General features: G+C 46.6%; 2 protein-coding genes across 6 annotated transcripts; one reads left to right on the forward strand and one right to left on the reverse strand.

Annotated features, from left to right (window-relative positions):
• Positions 1-929: 929 nt before the first annotated feature.
• On the forward strand, positions 930-7,614 carry ZFP57 (ZFP57 zinc finger protein). Of its 2 annotated transcripts, XM_020877443.2 has the most exons (4): positions 930-1,115; positions 1,567-1,693; positions 2,376-2,456; positions 3,294-7,614. In XM_020877443.2, exons 1-4 carry the CDS (start codon positions 930-932, stop codon positions 4,574-4,576), a joined length of 1,677 nt encoding a protein of 558 aa, XP_020733102.2. In that variant the 3' UTR covers positions 4,577-7,614. The 2 variants fall into 2 exon arrangements, with proteins under 2 accessions (XP_020733102.2, XP_020733103.2); XM_020877444.2 differs by lacking the exon at positions 2,376-2,456.
• MOG (myelin oligodendrocyte glycoprotein) lies at positions 3,083-15,546 on the reverse strand. 4 transcript variants are annotated; one of them, XR_011484003.1, is made up of 9 exons: positions 15,269-15,541; positions 13,811-14,158; positions 9,650-9,763; positions 8,412-8,432; positions 8,065-8,085; positions 6,260-6,376; positions 5,941-5,961; positions 4,100-5,560; positions 3,083-3,782 (listed from the first exon to the last, which is right to left on the reverse strand). XR_011484003.1 is itself a non-coding variant. In XM_020877447.2 (8 exons), exons 1-8 carry the CDS (start codon positions 15,351-15,353, stop codon positions 5,547-5,549), a joined length of 741 nt encoding a protein of 246 aa, XP_020733106.2. In that variant the 5' UTR covers positions 15,354-15,541; the 3' UTR covers positions 3,083-5,546. The 4 variants fall into 4 exon arrangements, 3 of the variants coding, with proteins under 3 accessions (XP_020733106.2, XP_070312972.1, XP_070312971.1); XM_020877447.2 differs by having other exon boundaries at positions 3,083-5,560; XM_070456871.1 differs by lacking the exon at positions 8,065-8,085 and having other exon boundaries at positions 3,083-5,560; positions 15,269-15,543.
• Positions 15,547-18,085: the final 2,539 nt, after the last annotated feature.

The following is an 18,085-nucleotide window of genomic DNA, read 5'->3' on the forward strand; positions in this document are numbered from 1 at the left end:
TGGTTGTTGGGCTGTTACCTTTCTTTCTTTCTTTTTTTTAACTGTTGTTAAACTAACTCTGCTGCGGGGCATGCAGGATCCCCATCAGGGATCAAGCCTGGACTTTTAACCACCAGACCAACAGGGAAAGTCCCTCCCTTATCATTCTTTACAAGGATCTGTATGTATTAAAAATTAACAAAATCATCTTAGATGGGATCTTAGAGAGTCTCCTTTAATCTTATTTTCCAGTAAAACCACATCAGAATGAAGACACTTGCACAAGGCTGTTTGTGACAGAACCAGGGCTGGTTACCTGAGGCATATGCTTTCTTTCCAGAATACCATACTGCCACCTTAGAGGGGGCTTTGGGACAGAGGGAATCTTGTCCTCGGTGATAGAGTCCAGGCTTTGAACGCTAACTCTGCTGTGGACTGGGAGCATCCCTGAGCACATTACCTAGCCTGTCTGTACTTTAGATGACTTAAAATGGGGTTATTAATCATGACCTCATGAGGCAGTACTGAGAAGTTTTAGGTACAGATCAGGGGTTCAATAACTCTTGGTGTTTCCTGACCAAATTAGGAAGCTGTTATTCCTCATTCTCCCTCTTGCTGATAAGTTTTGTTTCTCTCTGACCTCAGGTTCCTGGAGGTGGGCAGCAACTAGAAGCGGGGTGAAGCAGAAGGCAGACGACACCTGCAGAGCTGGCATTACTGAAGAGTGACTGTTGAGCCAAGGGGGACCAGGTCCCTGCACTCTGTGGGGCTTGAAGGGAATCAAAGGTGTTCTCAGTTGTGAAAGAGGAGAGTTTGGATAGCAGAACAAAAAAGGAAGATAGCCCCCTGGAGCAGATACCTTTGACACAGGAGGCCAGTTCAAACCCTTTGCAAAGGCCTTTGCCAAGTCTCTCCATCTGCTCAGTCGCTGGAAGGTAGATAGCCCCAGGATGGAGCCTAGTCAGCCTTGCGGGCCAGGACAGGCATGGATAAAGCTAAAAACAGACAGCATGGAAGAGAAGGTGTCTGACCAGCCGAAGCCAGTGGAACCTGTACAGAAGCTGCTCCCTCAGGTGGATGAGGAGGACCTGCTGAAAGCCCAGAAGGGAGGGTGCTGGTGGAAGATGTGGGTGAAGGTGAGGAGACGAAGCCAGAGGGAGGGAGGGAGGGCCTGGGTCCTGGACTCCAGGAGCTCTTTCATCCATTATCCTGTCAGCAGACCAAATGGAATCTCAGAGTTCCAAGCTGAAAAGCATCCAGGAGAAGGGGCTTTGAGTCCTTTTTTCAGATTCCACACCAGCCTGGAATCCTTCAAGGACTACTTGCTGAAATTCATCAGAGTGGCAGCCTTTCATCCTTCCTACTTGTACATTCAGTACATACCCCTCCCTTCTCCCCCTGCATTGTTCTCCCTTCCTCTCCACCCTTCCTTTCCTGTTTGTACATTAAAGTTGCTGATTTTGTACTTGTCTTTTCCTATTTCTTCCCTCCTTCCATGGTTTTCCTTTTCTCTTAGTGTTCTGAATCTTTAGACTGGATGTCTGTCTGTCTGTATACAAACTCCCTGAATCTTTCCTGTTCTTCCAGAAGCCAGTCACCTTTGAGGATGTGGCAGTGACCTTTACCCAGGAAGAGTGGAAATGTCTAGATGCCAGTCAGAGGGTCCTCTACCAGGATGTTATATCAGAGACTGTCAGAAACCTGATGTCTGTGGGTAAGAGGCTGGGGTTCCTCACAAGCTCTCTGTCCCAGGCCTTTGGGACATCTGGTTTCCCTGGATAGGTAGATCAGCTCACAATTATCTTCACTGATCCTTGGTTTTGGTTCTTTATGTTCCAGGTGGGAAAGATCTGGGTTACTAGGCTCAGGGTGAAAGAAGGAATGAAAGCTTGCATGAAGGCAAAGATAACACTTGTAACATGATAACAATGTTTTCAAAGAATGCAAATCTGCCTATTCATCCAACCAGTATTTACTGAGCCACTTGTCTTCCCTGGTGGCTCAGCTGGTAAAGAATCTACCCTTAGTGCGGGAGACCTGGGTTCGATCCCTGGGTTGGGAAGATCCCCTGGAGAAGGGAAAGGCTACCCACTCCAGTATTTTGGCCTGGAGAATTCCATGGACTGTATAGTCCATGGGATCGCAGAGAATCACGACTGAGCGACTTTCACTCACTCACTCACTTGTCTTATGTACCCAGCACTTTGTTGGAATCTGGAATCTGGCCTTTTACATGTCTCCTCCTAGCACTTAAGTGTCCCAGATTATGGCTTTTAAACCACAGATATGCAAGAAGGGAGCCTGTTGTCCCCATGAGGTGTGAAGGGGCTGAGCCTGGGACCTCAGCTCTTCCTCTCCTTCCCATCCCCCAGACGGAATCTTTCTGTCTAATCTAGATCTGATCGCCAAGCTTGAGCAAGAAGAGAAACAGTGGGAAGCAGATCTCTGTTCCCCGAATGGAGAAGGCTTTCATTCAGGTGAGAATTGCAAAGGAGAGAGGAGGGTGAAAAGGGCCCAGGACATGCCTCAGGAGGATGGAAATGAAATGCCTGAGAGGAACAGGGCTCTGAATACCTGGTCCTAGCTTGCATGCTTCCTGCCTGGACATCATCTGCTCGAGTCCCCTGGCTTCAAGAAGATGAGTATCTGAGCCTTTTGGGATGAGTGAATAGCTTCAGTTTCCAGAGACAGAGAGATTCCATGTCAGTTACTTATGATAGCGATAGCCTCTTGATTAAAAAGTCCTTCCCAGGAGAAAAAGACAGGGATGGGAGATAAACTTGATGCTGAGTTGGACTAAGGATGACTTGTTCCTGAGAGTACAATAAGGACTTGAGAGAAATTTAAGTCTGAGCTGACCCCACTCCTGGTTTGCCGGGGCAGTTCTGGTTTATGCTTCTCACCTTAGCTTGATTCTTAATAGCACCTCTGGTCACCCAAGTGTCCCAATCCTCATGATATATTATGAGGTCACCTGTGGGTATCTGGGGTGTCTGGGAGTTTGATCAATATTGAAAATGAGAGGAATTAGCACATATTGTAAATAAACTATACTTGTTATTGAAAAAAGAAAATGAAAAGAAATGGATTTCAAGAAATGTGGTTAAAATTTTGATCTCCAATATTGTTGGAAGAGTCCAGTTAAATTTTTATTTGCTTTTAATTTGAAAACCCAAAAGTTTACTCTTATCTCTGGTCTCTGAGGTGTAAGAGTGAGGGTGAATGTCGGGTGGGAGAGGAAGCAGTGTGGACTGAGCAGAGAGCTGTGTCAGGGCTGTCATGATGAATCCCATCTTTTTTCTTGTTCCCTCCAGGAGGCAAGAAGGAAGGATGCCAAGAACAGAGTCAGAGTTTGGGAGATGAAGGGACTGTTGATGACAAGAAGGCCTCCCTTGATCACAGAGGCTCAGGCCCAACCTCTCCTCCAACTGGGTCCCCGGACAAGACGCCAGCGTTGCCAGAATCCTGGGCTCGGCCAGCCTTTACCTGTCACACCTGTGGCAAGTGCTTCAGCAAGCGCTCCAGCCTCTACAACCACCAGCTTGTTCACAACAGCGCCCATTGTGGGAAGTCCTTCCAGAACCCCAAGGACCTCAGCTCCGGCCGGCGCAAGCAACTCAGGGAGAGGCCCTTCCGCTGCTCACTCTGTGGCAAGACCTACTGCGATGCTTCTGGACTGAGCCGTCACCGCCGTGTCCATCTGGGCTACCGGCCCCATGCGTGCCCCTTCTGTGGGAAGTGCTTCCGGGACCAGTCTGAGCTCAAACGCCACCAGAAGACGCACCAAGGCCAGAAGCTGGGGGCTGGAAACCAGAAGCATATTGTGAGGACTCCGGATACCAGAGCTGGATTACAGGGGCTGGCAACAGGGAACCATGCACCAGTGGCTGGGACCCAAGGACCCACACTTAAAACCAAGGGTCCCCAGACTCAGCCCCAGCCGTCAATAGACAGGAACCAGGCACCTGCCACCAAGAACCTGGTAACCACTGTGAGAGCTCAGGCCCCAGTTATTACGGCCCCGGAGCCTGTGACCAGAACCCCAGTCCCAGAGCCTGTGACCAGAACCCTGGCAGCCAACATGGGAGCCACCCAGCTGAATACCAAGTCCAACTCTCACCCAGAGAAGCCTTCAAGACGCAAGGTCTTCTCTTGCCCTCATTGTCCCTTGACTTTTAGCAAGAAAACCCGTCTCTCCAGTCATCAGAAGGTCCATTTCACAGAGCAGTCCAACCGCTGCTTCCACTGTGGCAAGTCCTTCACTTTATTCTCCGGGCTGATCCGGCACCAGCAGACTCATTGGAAGCAGAGGATCTACTGTTGCCCTATCTGCGACGTCTGCTTTGGGGAGAAAGAGGACCTTTTGGGTCACTGGGGGGGCTACAGAAGCAAGGGGCTGTTCCTGGGCAGTCCCCACAAGTGCTGGGCCATCCTGGGTCAGTGGCTCGGCTTCTTTCCTAATGCCTCTGCTGTGGCAGGGAAGGAAATGGATCTTTCTCCTGGATCTAGACCCTCAGGAAAGGGGAGGAAGGGAGAGGAAAAGGCATGCAGAAGAAAGAAAGCAGAGAAGGCAGTGAAGGTCTTGGAAGGGAAATGAATGGCCTGTCCGCCCGAGGTCTTTCTCTGTTTGGTTTTCCAGAGGAATGACCTCCAGGGTAAGGAGACTGGGATAGAGGAAGAGAGGTGAGGGGATAGTGGAGGACATACAGAAAGGAAAGGGGACAAGAAGTGGCACTTGGAAACTTGTATTGTTATTAATTAGCACCTAGCTTGTTTCTTTGTGTCTGATAGACCATCAAGTAGTAATTGTTCAAAAAGACAGTGGATCTCCAATAGGTATGAAGATGGGAGGGAAAGGATGAGAGAAGGGGAAATCTGAGGGGCCCATCTGGAGGGGTGTGAAAGTAGAAGGGAGGTGTTTGAAAGCAGGCGTGTTGCTCCCTTCTCATCCCTTGCTCCCCTGGCTCCTCGCTGAGCCGCCCAGACAAGATGGAGCTCTGGCCAGCACTCTATGGGTTTCTCCCCAGGTCCTTACTCCGCAGGTCACTTGGCTCTCTCTTGGATATTGTGGACTTTTCCTGCACCTTCTCTTCAACCCTTCACACCCCTCAGCTCTGCCTACGAGGGCTGAGATCTTGGAAGAAATGACCACCATTTGCAAAGCTGATGTGTTGTAATTTGCAACGAGGAGGTTCCTGGTCTCCATTTCATGGCAGAGACCCTCTTGTCTTCGTTACTCTGCAGCACAGGTGTCCTCTGACAGAAGAACACCTGCCTGGCTATAGCCCGAGAAGACTTCCAGGTGGAAGACAAACCAAGGAGCAGAACGATGTGGGCAGCAAAAAGGGGGAGAGGAAGGAAGGAGCTGGGGAAAGGGACAGACAAGGTAATGACAGAAGAGAAGTCGATCCTGTTTGGAATTCAGAGCATTCCTGAAGTGCAGATTGCAATGTCCCCGCAGCGAAGAGGGAGGCCAGTGAATGTGCAACTCAATGGATGTGACATCCCAAGGACTGATCCTTGGACCAGCCAGGCTCTTCTGCATCTCAGCCAAGATGCGGTGTCCTTCAGAAGGGGTTTCCTAGAAGGAGGAGAAAATAACTTGAAAAAGCTGTCAACATTTTCTGTAATGAAACTGTTAAACCAGAGAGAAGACAGACCCCGAGGAGTCACCCAGCATCAGAGGTGAGGCCCGGAGCAGCTGCTGGAGGGCATGAATGAACGAATGGGAAAGGAGGCAGTAGGAGTGGGATTCCTGATAGTGGGGCTCATAGCTGGGGCAGATCAGGCAGCAGATTAGAGTGCCTTCAGATCCCATCGCCCAGGAGACATCCCTCCACCCAGGCTTGCCAGTCCCGTCCTTTCCTCTTGGATTTTGATCCCTCAGTAGCCCACTCTTCCCCTTGCTGCTGCTTTCTCTCTATTTTGCTCTCAGCTTATAAGAAAGTGAAAAAAACTTACTTAGCTCTTCAAGAAATTGCCCTGAAAACAAAGAGAAATAGGTGATGAGCAGAAGATGACTGGCTCCTCCCACATCTTCCCTGTGGACTTTGTAATCATGCCCTTCCCCCCTTCCACTAAGACAGCCCTCAGATCTCAATAAGTGGTTCACTTCTTGGATTCTCTGAGGAGCCTGGGGTTGGCCATGGGGACAGAGCAGGAAGGACATTCCGGCTCTGAATCTTGAACCCTGCTCCCATCCACCCTCTTTATGTTTCCCGTTCAGGGCTGGCTTGGTCCCTCTGGCTCAGCGGTCCTGTCTGCGGCCCCAACACTGCACCTGCTAGTCTGCGGTGTAGCCAGTTATAGCAGATGATCAAGGCCACTAGGGGTCCGAGAACCGGCACGATGACAAATAGGGTTATCTTCCAGCAGGGCACCATCAGGAAGTGGGGATCTGAATTATTTGCCACAAAACAAACAGGATTAACATGTGTCCGCCCCCCCCCCGCCTTGTGTCCCACCCACCCCCTCCATTTATTATTGCCTTTCTTTGGGATTGGGGGTTCTTAACCTGGGTCCCAAAATAGTTTGGATAGAATCCAGGGAGTTCATGAATTTGCATGAGAAAAGCACTACATTTTTATTTTCACTAACTTCAAACTGAATTTAGCTTTTTCTTCCTGAAAAAGGACTGTAGGTAACAAATCAGTTATCAGTGGTACCTGTGGCTTTATCACCAATGGAAACAGCATTCCCATCAAAGTTGTTTCTGAAGTCTCAAAATACTGTTTATCAATATTTTGAAATACCAGATTGTTAGACTTGCCAGTACATTTTATTATTTAATCTATAGTTTTGTTATTTAAAGAAACATTGGTTACTTTAATCACAAATTTGTTTATATTGCAGTAACTTTCAAAACAATGGTATTCTTTGTAATCATATGGGTTGTATTTTATGTGTACATTTCAAAACATTCTGGGAAGGGAGAGGTTCATGAGGCTTCACCAGACTATTGAAGAGTATAGAGTTAAGACCTTTGTTATTTGAATTCTGTAAAACAAAGATCTTGGTCCTCCCCTTTGAGTTGGAAACTGTGTGTTTTTTTCTACACACTGATTAAATGCCAGGGTGGAGTCAGGGACACCTCCAGCCTTCAGAAGCAAAGGCTGTTGGGGAAGGCTGCTCAGGGCAGGGACCATATTAAAATTTCTGCAACATCCACTCAACAAGTATTTGGGTGCCCTTCTGTTGTAGGCATTGTCCTTAGGCACTAGATGATCTGCAGTGAACAAAAAGGACAGAAACCATGGCCTTGGGCCAACCTTTTTTTTTTTTTCCCTGCTGTGGCATGCGGGATCTTAGTTCCCCCACCAGGGATCAAACCCGTATCCCCCTACAGTGGAAGTGCAGAGTCTTCTGCAGTGGACTGCCAGGGAAGTCCAGGCCAACATTCTGCGGGGTGTGTCTTCACTTGCCCCACTAAGTCTTCCCCGAGGAGTCAGTTACTTATTCTGCACTCATGAAAACTCATTTTTCCTCGTGATTTGTCAATGATGTATATGTACTTTCGTTCGCCAGTTAATTTATGTGTATGTATCACTTCCCCAACTAGACATCAAATTGATGTGCAAAGGCTCTGTTTACCTCTCCTTTCTAATTCCTGAAAAAATAAATCATGTACGTAAAGTATTTGTAATTCCTAGAGTGAGTTAACTTTGGGAAGCTGTTAGTTATAGTACCACACATGAAAGTGTGTGCTTGTGAGCTCAGTCATGTCCAACTCTTTCCGACCCATGGACTGTAGCCTGCCTGGTCCCTCTCTGCCTGTGGGGTTTTCCAGGCAAGAATACTGAAGTGAGTTGTTATTTCCTCCTCTAGCGATCTTCCCGACCTAAGGATCGAACCCACATCTCCTGCATTGCTGGCAGATTCTTTATCACTGAGCCACCTGGGAAGCTCTAAGTGTTATTAATTAATAATGCTATTATCTAACCAATCTTAGATGCAGACAGTGACATTCAAAGAAAGAACAAGAGAGGGAGAAAACCAACCAGGAGCCGGGGGTCGTTTTGTCCCCAGGTGACAGGAGTCTTGTGAAACACCAAGCTGACCTGGGGGGCTGGGTATCCCAGAACTTACCAAAAGTCCGGTGGAGATTCTCTGAAAGAAGAGAAAATGCAAATGAACTTAGTAGTGCGCTTGCAATGATCCTTTCTCCTTTGAGCCTTTGTTATTTAATCACTTTCAATTGTTTGTAGTTGTAAGTGGTGCTGATGATGGAGGAAGGGAAGCTGTAGGATTTTACTTCTGCTCTCCCTGAAGGCAGGGAAGAGGAATGAAACTGTACGACTGGCTTTAGGAGTTTTAAATAGTGAAGTTCCTGCTCCAAGGAGCACAGGGTGTCGGGGCAGAGGCAGAGATGGTCAGAGAAAATGACTATTTCAGTTATGAGGAAGGTCTGGGGAGGGAAGGTACCTGGAACTCACCTATCTCTGCCCAGAGTTTTCCTAAAATAGAAAAAGGCAACATTAATTCTACCGCAGGCAGTAGATGGGGCCCTCCACCCACTGCCCTGGGCCTTTGTGCAGGCTCTTTTCTCAGCAGCCTAGGAGCATCCTTAGCGTGAGAACCAGATTTGAATCCCGGACTTCAGGCTCATTCTTTGGCCATTGCCTGGGTTAAAGAAAGTGGAGAACCTTGGCAGACAGCAATGTCCACCAACACCCCAAACCAACCGTTACCTCCCCCACTGCTCTCTGCTCCTTTTCCTGCTGGTTCTGGGGTCACAGGGCACTCCACCTGCTGGGCTGTCAATTTGTTAATCTAAAGCTACTTCCCATCTGGAGGAGGAAAGAAGGAACTAAACATTTAGTTGAGCAACTGCTTTTGGACCGGCTCTGTATTAGGCTCTTTACATAACACTGTCCCCTACCTTCTAGGCGGGAGGGTGTTATCTGCCTGACGCAGACAAGGCAGCTGAGACTTGGAGGAGGGTTCTGGTCTTTGAGCAGGACCCAAACCCAGGCTGCCCAATTCCACTAGTCAGGTCCTTTCTCCTCAGCCATGTGGGTGAAGAGGTTACTGAGTATCTGGGACGAGGACACGGGGAGAGAAGACCCCACCAATATCACCCCTTATACTCCAAACCCTCCTTGCTGCTTTAGCCTCTTAGGAAGGGGAAGGGGAAGGAGGCCCTATAGGCTTTGGCTTTGAGAACTCTTGGTGGAGGGGAGAAGTCTTGACATGAACGCTCTTGGGCACAAGAGGCAGCTTCAGACAGCTGGACCCCAGTCCTCGGTGTTGTATGGAGAAGGAGTCCCTACTACGTGCTAGGGACTTTTACTTACAGTATCTTTGCTTAAACCTAATAACACAGACCTGCCCGATTCTGAAGTTCATGCTCTCCCAGAAGGATGAGCTGCTGTGTATGGTACAGGGGCCAGAAAATAGGGGTTTCAGTTTGAGCTCTGCCACTTAGAAGCTGTACCAGCTTGAGTAAATCTCTGAACCACTCCAGGCCTCAGCTGCCTCCTCTGTAAAATGGGGTTATTACATATCAGCCCTACCTCTTAGCGAAACTACAGGTCCTGTTACCTAAGTGATATAAAACTTATTATGGAGTTCTGAACCCAGGAGTCCCTCAAAAATAGATGGCAGCTGACCAAGCTCCAAGAGGCCAGGCACTTCAGGGACGGTCCCCCACCAGCCGCCCTCCAGCCTGTACCTCGGAGCCTGCGCTGCAGGCACAGGAAGACGAGGCCCACGGTGATCTGCAGGAGGAGCACTGGCAGGACCGCGATGAGCACCAGCACGCCAGGGTTGATCCAGTAGAAGGGATCTGAAAGGCAGAACCGGGAGGCCCAGTGCTCATCCTCAGCACCCAGCACAGCGCCCAAAGGTGACTCAGGACTGACACCTGAGCTTAGGCTTAAAGGAAAAGTGGTTGTTTCCAGGCAGGGCCGGTAGTTTAGAATGACAGGAGTCTATATATTGGGCAAGTCTTGGAGAGTTTTGAGAACCACAGAAGAGACTTAGATCTGACCCTCAAGGTCACGGGGGTACTCTGAAGGATTCCATGAAGAGGAGTGATAAGATCTGACACAGTCACTGACTGCAGGATGGGGGGCGGGGGTGGGAGGGGCAGTCAATTAAGAGGCTATGAAAATAGTGAAAGTAAAAATCATGAGCCTGAACTAGGACAGTGTAGGAAATCGAGGTGAACTTAAACAGGAAAAAAAAAGTCTCTTTAGTAACTTTTAAACTGAAATGTAGTGTTTCTTTCAATTATGTTTGTAGGTAACACTCTGAAACAATATGAACAGAACCTGAGACTTTGTCATCCCTAAAACGCACAACTACTTTCATATCACCATCACTGTTGGTGCAGAAATCTCAAAATATCACCTATGTTCACCGTTTTGAAATGACACTCTGATCAGGGCCACCCCATATCTTTATTTAAAGGTAACCTGGAACAACATGATTTTGATAACTATTTCAGTACAGGTATATTATTTGTTTCAAATATCCTTCTGAGAAGGGGTCCGTTGACTTTACCAGTCCGACAAAAGAGTGCATGACACAAAGAAAAGTTCAGAACCTCTGTTCTGGAGATTTTGAGATAGTGGAATCCATGGATTTGGTAGATGTGGACTGGAAAGGATAAAGAGAGAGGGGGTAAACTTTGCTTTTCTGGCGCCATCTAATGCCCATTTTAGAGTCTGCCCTTCAGCGCCTCAAAGCTCTCCCCGTGTAGTCTCAGCTTGCAGAGACTGCTCTTTTCATTTTGTTCTCTGCTTTAGGGGGCTAAGGGCTTGCCTTGTGGCTCAGTTGGTAAAGAATCCGCCTGCAATGCGGGCGACCTAGGTTCGATCCTGGGTTGAGAAAATCCCCTGGAGAAGGGAAACGCTACCCACTCCAGTATTCTGGCCTGGAGAACTCCATGGACTGTATAGTCCATTGGGTCGCAAAGAGTCCGACTCGACTGAGCGACTTTCACTTACTCACTTAGGGGGCTAAATAAAGATACTGACATCAGGGTAGGCATTAAGTCACAGCAAAAAACCTCAAACTGGTTTTTGAGAAGGAGTCAAACGGACCCCTACCTATTTTACCTATTTTTCTTAGGTAAAAATACCACCCTTCAAGCTGCAGTTTCAGGTTCTTGTCTGTTACTGTGTCCCCCAGGAGAAAACACAGTCAACTCTGCTTTCAGAGTTCTTATCGGAAGTAACCTGGAGCAACATTATTTAGCAATTACATACTTTAGTTCCTTTCTTTGTACACCTTTTATATTTTAACAAAGGGTTAGAATCACAAAATGAGAGAAAAGCAAACATTGTGAGACCTCTGATGTAAAGAGATAAGTGGAATATATAGCATCACCTATGAAATATGCCTGACAAAACAAATCAGACCTGAATCTGATGGTGCATATTCTATTCTATGAGTTCACAGGAAACAGGATATGGAACACCATGTTGAATAACATGGGAATGATATCATGGAAAACTCTACAGGGTGAATACTTACCAGTGGATCATGTTTGGATTGGATTCAAGCAAACCAACTGTAAAAATGTATTTATAAAATAATCAGAAAAGTGTGAACACACGCTGGGTATTAATAAGAATTTCTGTTAAAGTTTAGAGATGTCACGGTAATACTTTGGCTATGATTTTGTTTTGTTTGATGAGTTTTTCTATTTGAGACATACATTCTTGAGGATTTAGCATGACATGATCATGTTGTCTCGGATTTGCCTGAGTAATTCAGCTGGGGAGTAAGTTGATGAATGGGGTCGAGTGAAACAGGTTGTCAGTCCTTGGGTCATAACTGCTGCAGTCAGGTGATGGGAACTGGGAGGCTCATTATAATAATCTCTCTACTTCTGGAAGTTTTTTACAGTTTCATAATGAAGAGTTTAAGAAAGGTTTAGAGACAACTAGTAATAAAATCATAAAAGTGACAAGGAAAATATAAAGTTGGAAAGTGAGATTAGAAACTCTTTAGAGAAAAAGGGAAGGTAATTACACCTGAGTATCCCATGGACAGAGGAGCCTGACAGGCTACAGTTCATGGGATTGCAAGAGTTGGACATGACTTAGCGCCTAAACCACCAATTACACCTGAAATTTGGCAATCACATACTTACCGCATTTCAGTCCTAAATTTGTCTTGGCTTCCTGGAGCCACAGGCTAGGAGTGGTCCCTTATAAAATACTCTTTTTTTTTTTTTTTTTAAAGACTCTTAAGCATGCAGATGAGACAGGAGGAAGTGGGCTGTATTATGGAAATCTACCCAAAGGAAAACTTTCTGCCCGGGGAGGTTTTTTTTTTTTTTTTTTTTTGAGGGAGTGGGGATGGGAAATGTACTGGGGGAGGCAGTTTTTGAGCAAGGAGGAAGTTATTGAACAGGAATGAGGAAAATCAGCCACCTGGAGGTCCTCACTCTTAGACTCCCTTGCAGGTAAAAATCCCCCCAGTGAGAAGAGCTGTATGAAGAACATTCTGTGCTACACAAAGCTATTTTCACATGCCTGAAATCCCTCTGTAGAAACAGTGCTTTGTTATCCCACATACAATGCCATCTTCTGGTCCCAGCACTGCGACAGTGGCCCTTGAGACACAAAAGTGATCGATTGTCTGATGTTTGTGCTGCAGGTGGGGAGGAGGGAAGGAAAATGACCTGAGGCTCTGGCCTCAGAATATTTTTGATCCTCAATTATATAGCAATTAACTTTCAAATCTCCCCCTCCTTGTACACATCTTAACTCCTCAGGAATAGATAAAACAAAATTTCAAAGTCATCCATCACACAAAACATACTGCAATGAAATTCTGGAGAAAGAAAGCAATGGGGGTAAAATCTATAGGTAACGTGTCTTTCTATGAATTTATTCAGACATTCGTTCTGCTTGTTTAATTCACTTGCTGCTATATTTATCAGGAATATATTCTTCAAAAGTGTACCTCATCTACTAAAACACCACAAACACATCAACCGAGGAATTCATTGTAATAGGATTTGATCAATTTGACCCCTTAGGAATAGGGCTCTTGTTTATAACAAATATATAGAAAGACAATACAAAGCAAAAGAAGGGAAAAAGTCCACTTGGATACTTCAATTAACTTTTAGATAATTCATATTCCCCTCGAGTAGCACAAAATAACCACAAATTGATTATTCTGGATCTTGCTGCCTGCATTTATCATTTTTTTAATATTTAAAATTAAAAAATTTCCCTAAGGATATCCACAAATACATTATATATACATTATGTATACATTTGCTTTGTATATATATGTATATATACAAATGCATTATATATACATTTTTATATAAATGATAAGTATGATGATATGGATAAAGTCACAGTCCTTTTTCTTTTTCAGTTGAATCACACCCTATCCTCCTTTCTTTCCCCCAAAGTGAACCATATTAACTTTCTTATGGATGTCTTTTTATATGTTTCTCTGATATAAAACATAAGGTTTTGTTCTGTTCCCTATATTCTGTAGCTTTCTTTTGTTATCCAACAATACCTTGTGAAATGCCTCCAGGCTGTCTGGTATGGCCCTAAAGCAATTTTTTACGTGGCTCCATGATTTTCACTATATGGACAACAGTGTTTACTCAGCCACTCACTACTCTTGGGTATGGACTCTGATTCTGGCTTCTTTCTCATGCAGAATAATGATGTAGCAGACATCATGGGCATAGGAATTCCTATGTACTGATGTGTGTTCTCTATGGAGTTAATTCCCAGGAGTGAGCTGTTTGGGTTATAGGATTTCATCTCAACTGAGAGAATGATCAGAGGCTGAAAGGAAGGTTTTGGCCATCGAACAGACAATACCTACTGACAGATGCACTACTCACCTTCCACTTTCAATTCCATCGCTGCCTCCTCTTGGTAAGAGTGATCTCGGAAGAAGCAGGTAAAACCTCCTTCATCTGAGAACCTCACATTCCGGATCCTGAGGGTCACCTTCCCCTCCCCAATAGTCTCTTTCAGCAGCTGCGTGCGGCCCCGGTATTCAGGTGCCTGCTCTTCGTCTTGGTCCTTGCCATTTCGGTAGAGATGAACCACCCTGGAGAAGGGGGGCCGATACCATCCCACCTCCATTCCTGTAGCGTTCTTTCCTGGAGATATGCGACAGGGCAATTCCACTTCATCCCCCACCAGCGCCCGGATGGGGTGCCCTGGTCCTATTACTCTGAACTGTCCTGTCCAAGACACCAAAGAAAAGAAACTGAGCGTCAGAGGGAACCTGGACAAACAAGTCCTTCGTGGGCAGGAAGGGCTGCTTCAAACAGGGAAAGAAGAAGGAGCTTGATTTTTAAACAGAATTCTAGAGCCAGGGAAAAACTCAGTTTTTCTTAAAGGTCTCTGGTTGGAGAGACACCGCGAGTTCCCTGCATAGACCATTCTAGCCAGTGGCCATCCCAGCCAATAGGAATGTGGCCAAACATTGCACAGTTTAATGGTTCCGTGGGTCTTCCTATTCAGACTTGGCCAGATTGATCCTTACTCTCCTCTTAGCGGTTTTGCTTTGGTCACTTCACTGCTACCACCTCTCTATCACTTCTCAGCTCTCTGTCCTTGTTCATACCCTGGGCCCAAATTCTTCTCTGAGATCACCCTAGAGGTGGCTCTATTTTCTTCTTCATTTCCTCTGTTTCTTCAACCCTCTCTATAGCTCCTGGACCCTGCCCAGACATGCTCCCTGTCTGTTTTCATCTGTGGGATATATCTCCTCGTCAGACTGGCAGCCACTGGGAGATGAGGCTGCTTTCTCCATTAGACCTGCAAAGATTTCCTGAAGGCATGCATAGGCCCCCTCTGTTAGGTGGCTCCTTAAGGTTGGGAATGTGTCTTCTGAGGGCAGGGCTCCTCTGTAAAAACTTATTAGTGTCTGATCGTGCGGAACAGAACTCTCAAATGTGACAAGACACTTCTACAAACATTTATCGAGGTTTACCATGGGACAAGTGTGACTAAGCATTTTATATGTTTCATCTCATTGAACCCTGACAGCAACTCCAAAAGGTTGTTATGATATTCCCTGTTTGATAGGTGAGAAATCAAAGCTGGAGAGATAGGTAAGAACCAAGTTCAGGGAGAGCCCTGAGTTAAGGTCGCATGATGGAGTTGGGGTCCCTTCTGAAGGCTGTAGGTTGGCACTGAAGGCCTCTGAGGGGAACCATGTCAGCACATCTATGTTTCAGAAAGATCACTTGCAGGCAACTTGAGGATGTGTTGAAGGAGGTGAGCCCGGGGAACTAGCCTTTCTGTTCTCAGAGTCTCCCCAGGGCAGGAATAAAGAGAAATCTTACCTGCAGAGCTGGAAGTCAACTGGAGGAGGAGGAAGAGGAGGGAGGGGAGACAGCTGGGCAGAGAGGAGCTCAATAAACTGGCCATCTCCACTGTCGGTGGGGACAGAGAGCCCCTGCAGCAGGGTCAGGCCAAGGAGAGGCCCTTGGGGTGCAGGTCCCCACCCCTGAAAAAGTCCTCGGGGAGGATCGGGGCGGGCAGAGCTGCCCTGGCCCTGCCTCCTCCCCAGCAGAACCACAGCTGTGCTCCCAGGCACAGCCCCACGTCATCCCTGCCAGGACTCACACAAAAGGACCACAGAGCCAGGGGATGACCAGGGTTTGCCTTCCCCACCCCCTCAGAGCTGGAGCAGAGGCTGCCTGGTACTGGGCCTTCCTCCCCCACCCCCTCCCAGGGGAGCGGCCAGCCTTCCAGGGGGCTTCTAGGATCTGACCTGTTGGGATGAATCACTCACTGGACCTCAGGCTGAAGCTTGTCCAAGTGATCTGCAAGGTCTCTTCAACCCCTCGCCTCCAGGTGCTAGCCAAGGGAGAGAGATCTGTGTTGGATTTTTAAAAAACGAAGAAACATTTAGACTTAGTTTCCTATTTCTACCATCTACTGTCATCACCAGGCCATTCATTCCTCTTGATGTCTGACCTCCCTCTCTCTCACCACAAATCCAAATGCCCTTCCTTATGTTCTGATGTGTTGCTTGGGTTTAGTTAGCTTCTCCCTCCCAAAGAATATTAATACAGTTTGGAAAGTCACAAGTCGAGTGTCACGAGTTGATGGCCACCTGTGCTTGGAGAGGCAGGCATGAAGAAAGTATTATAAGATCTGCAAAGTCAGTGACTGTCAATCATCACAGGCATTGAGGACAGACCAGCAACTAGGATGCATCCTCCAGCCGGCGCATCACTCTCCAGTTTCCTCTGTGTCACAAAGAAAGTGAGATCTGGGATGGAACCTGCATGGAACAGACCACGGTGTCGCAAAGAGTTGGACACTGAGCAACCAAATAAACAAATAAGAATCCATTTTCCTTGCATTGGACGCTCAGAGCCCCAACCACCGGATGGCTAAGGTAGTCCCTGCGAGCTATTATTTGAAGTCACTCTACCTCTGAAGAGTTCACTTCCCTTGCCTCCATGCCCTCGACTGCCTCACATCTTTGAAAAGGGGGTGGGTTTCTGGAGCTGGGGTGACCAGTCCCTTGGATGACATGGTCTCTGGACCAGGGGAGAGAATGGGGAAACAAAGCCGGTGGGGTTGCCATTTATAGAAATCACTATAGGAACCTCTGGGTTTGCTGAGCATGGGGTTGTGTCTAACAACAACCCTGTGCTGTTGGTCAGGCTGGTCTTGACAGTCAGCAGTTAATTGTTACTTTAATTTTGTGTGGCATATGTTATATGCTCTTACAAATATTCTTCAGTTGTCTCTTGCTCTCCTCAGTAGTTTCCATTTGATCCACACCTCTCACCAGGTCTGATAACAGTCTGTGTACACAGTCATGTATGCAGAGTGACATGTTATAAATATGTTAATATATATGTTAATCAACCCACTATCCGTATGTGAAATAGTAAGCACTCAATAAATGGGAGCTTACCTAGATGTTCCTTAATATCAGTACTGCGTAAGATTTTTTTGAGAATGTGTAAAATAAAGATCATGCACTGTTTGCTTCTTATGTTTACTAAATAATGCATGAAATGAAGTGAAGTCGCTCAGTTGTGTCCCACTCTTTGCGAACCCATGGACTGTAGCCCACCAGGCTTCTCTGTCCATGGGATTCTCCAGGCAAGAATACTGGAGTGGCTTGCCAGTTCCTTCTCCATAATAATGCATAATCCCACATTAATACATAATATAGCCCTCTTGAAGTTTTGCAAATAGATTTTTATTTGTTTATTTGGTTGTTCAGTGTCGACTCTTGGCAACCCCATGGTCTGTCCATGAAATTCTCCAGGCAAGAATGCTGGAGTGGGTTGCCATGCCCTTCTCCAGAGGATTTTCCCAACCCAGGGATTGAGCCCATGTCTCCTGTATTTCAGGCAGATTCTTTACCATCTGAGCTACCAGCTACTAGGTTACATATAAATGTATTCCATTAACTTAAATTAATAAATATTTATTAGAAATCATGTGTGTCAATCCTTATATTAGGCTCTGATTGTGAAAGTTTCAGCAGGACAAAGAAAAAGTTTTTTTTTTTTTTTTTTATTCTTTGGCCCATACCATGAGGCTTGTGGGATCTTAGTTTCCTGATCATGGTTGAACCCGGACCTCCTTCAGTGGAAGCCTGGAGTCCATGCCACTGGAAAGCCAGGGAATTTCCAAGAAGATTCTAGCTTTCTCTATGGTTTCACTCTTGATATGACACAGTGGCTTTGTTTTCATTTTTGCTATTTAATATTGCATTTCTTCAGGCATCAGGGTGAATGCAGGCCTTCCCATGTGCTTGGGGTCCTGCCCTCCACTGGGCACAACACATGTGTTTGCCTGACTCCACGTCTCTCCTGTGCCCAGGCTCCTGCTAGGGGGCACTGAGGGTGGCAGTGGTTCCTGGGGGGAGTTGAAGACATCTGAAAACCAGTCCTGGGGAGATTAAGAAGCGAGATCAAGCTTGAATCTAGGCCCCAAACCCTCAGCACACATTCTATACCCCATTGGACTTCACTTACAAAACACAAATTGAAAGAAAAGTGTTAAGAATTTCAAGACAGCGACACAGAGGGCAATTCCCTGGTGGCCCAGTGGATAAGACTCGATGCTCCCAATGCAGGGGGTCTGGTTTGGTCCCTCTCAGGGAACTAGATCTTGCACGCTGCAAC

The sequence above is a fragment of the Odocoileus virginianus genome, chromosome 27 (genome assembly GCF_023699985.2).
Source record: "Odocoileus virginianus isolate 20LAN1187 ecotype Illinois chromosome 27, Ovbor_1.2, whole genome shotgun sequence".
NCBI classification, from domain to species: Eukaryota; Metazoa; Chordata; class Mammalia; order Artiodactyla; family Cervidae; genus Odocoileus; species Odocoileus virginianus.

Bases quoted from the DNA above. Each gene is read 5' to 3' on its own strand.
- ZFP57 (XM_020877443.2), top strand. From the start codon at position 930: ATGGAGCCTAGTCAGCCTTGCGGGCCAGGACAGGCATGGATAAAGCTA. The intron at 1,116-1,566 runs GTGAGGAGACGA...CTGTTCTTCCAG, and splicing joins GGTGGAAGATGTGGGTGAAG to AAGCCAGTCACCTTTGAGGA. The intron at 2,457-3,293 runs GTGAGAATTGCA...TGTTCCCTCCAG, and splicing joins TGGAGAAGGCTTTCATTCAG to GAGGCAAGAAGGAAGGATGC.
- MOG (XM_070456870.1), bottom strand. From the start codon at position 15,353: ATGGCCAGTTTATTGAGCTCCTCTCTGCCCAGCTGTCTCCCCTCCCTC. The intron at 8,433-9,649 runs GTACAGGCTGGA...TTTCTATTTTAG, and splicing joins CCTGCAGCGCAGGCTCCGAG to GAAAACTCTGGGCAGAGATA. The intron at 8,086-8,411 runs GTGAGTTCCAGG...CTCTTCTTTCAG, and splicing joins AAAACTCTGGGCAGAGATAG to AGAATCTCCACCGGACTTTT.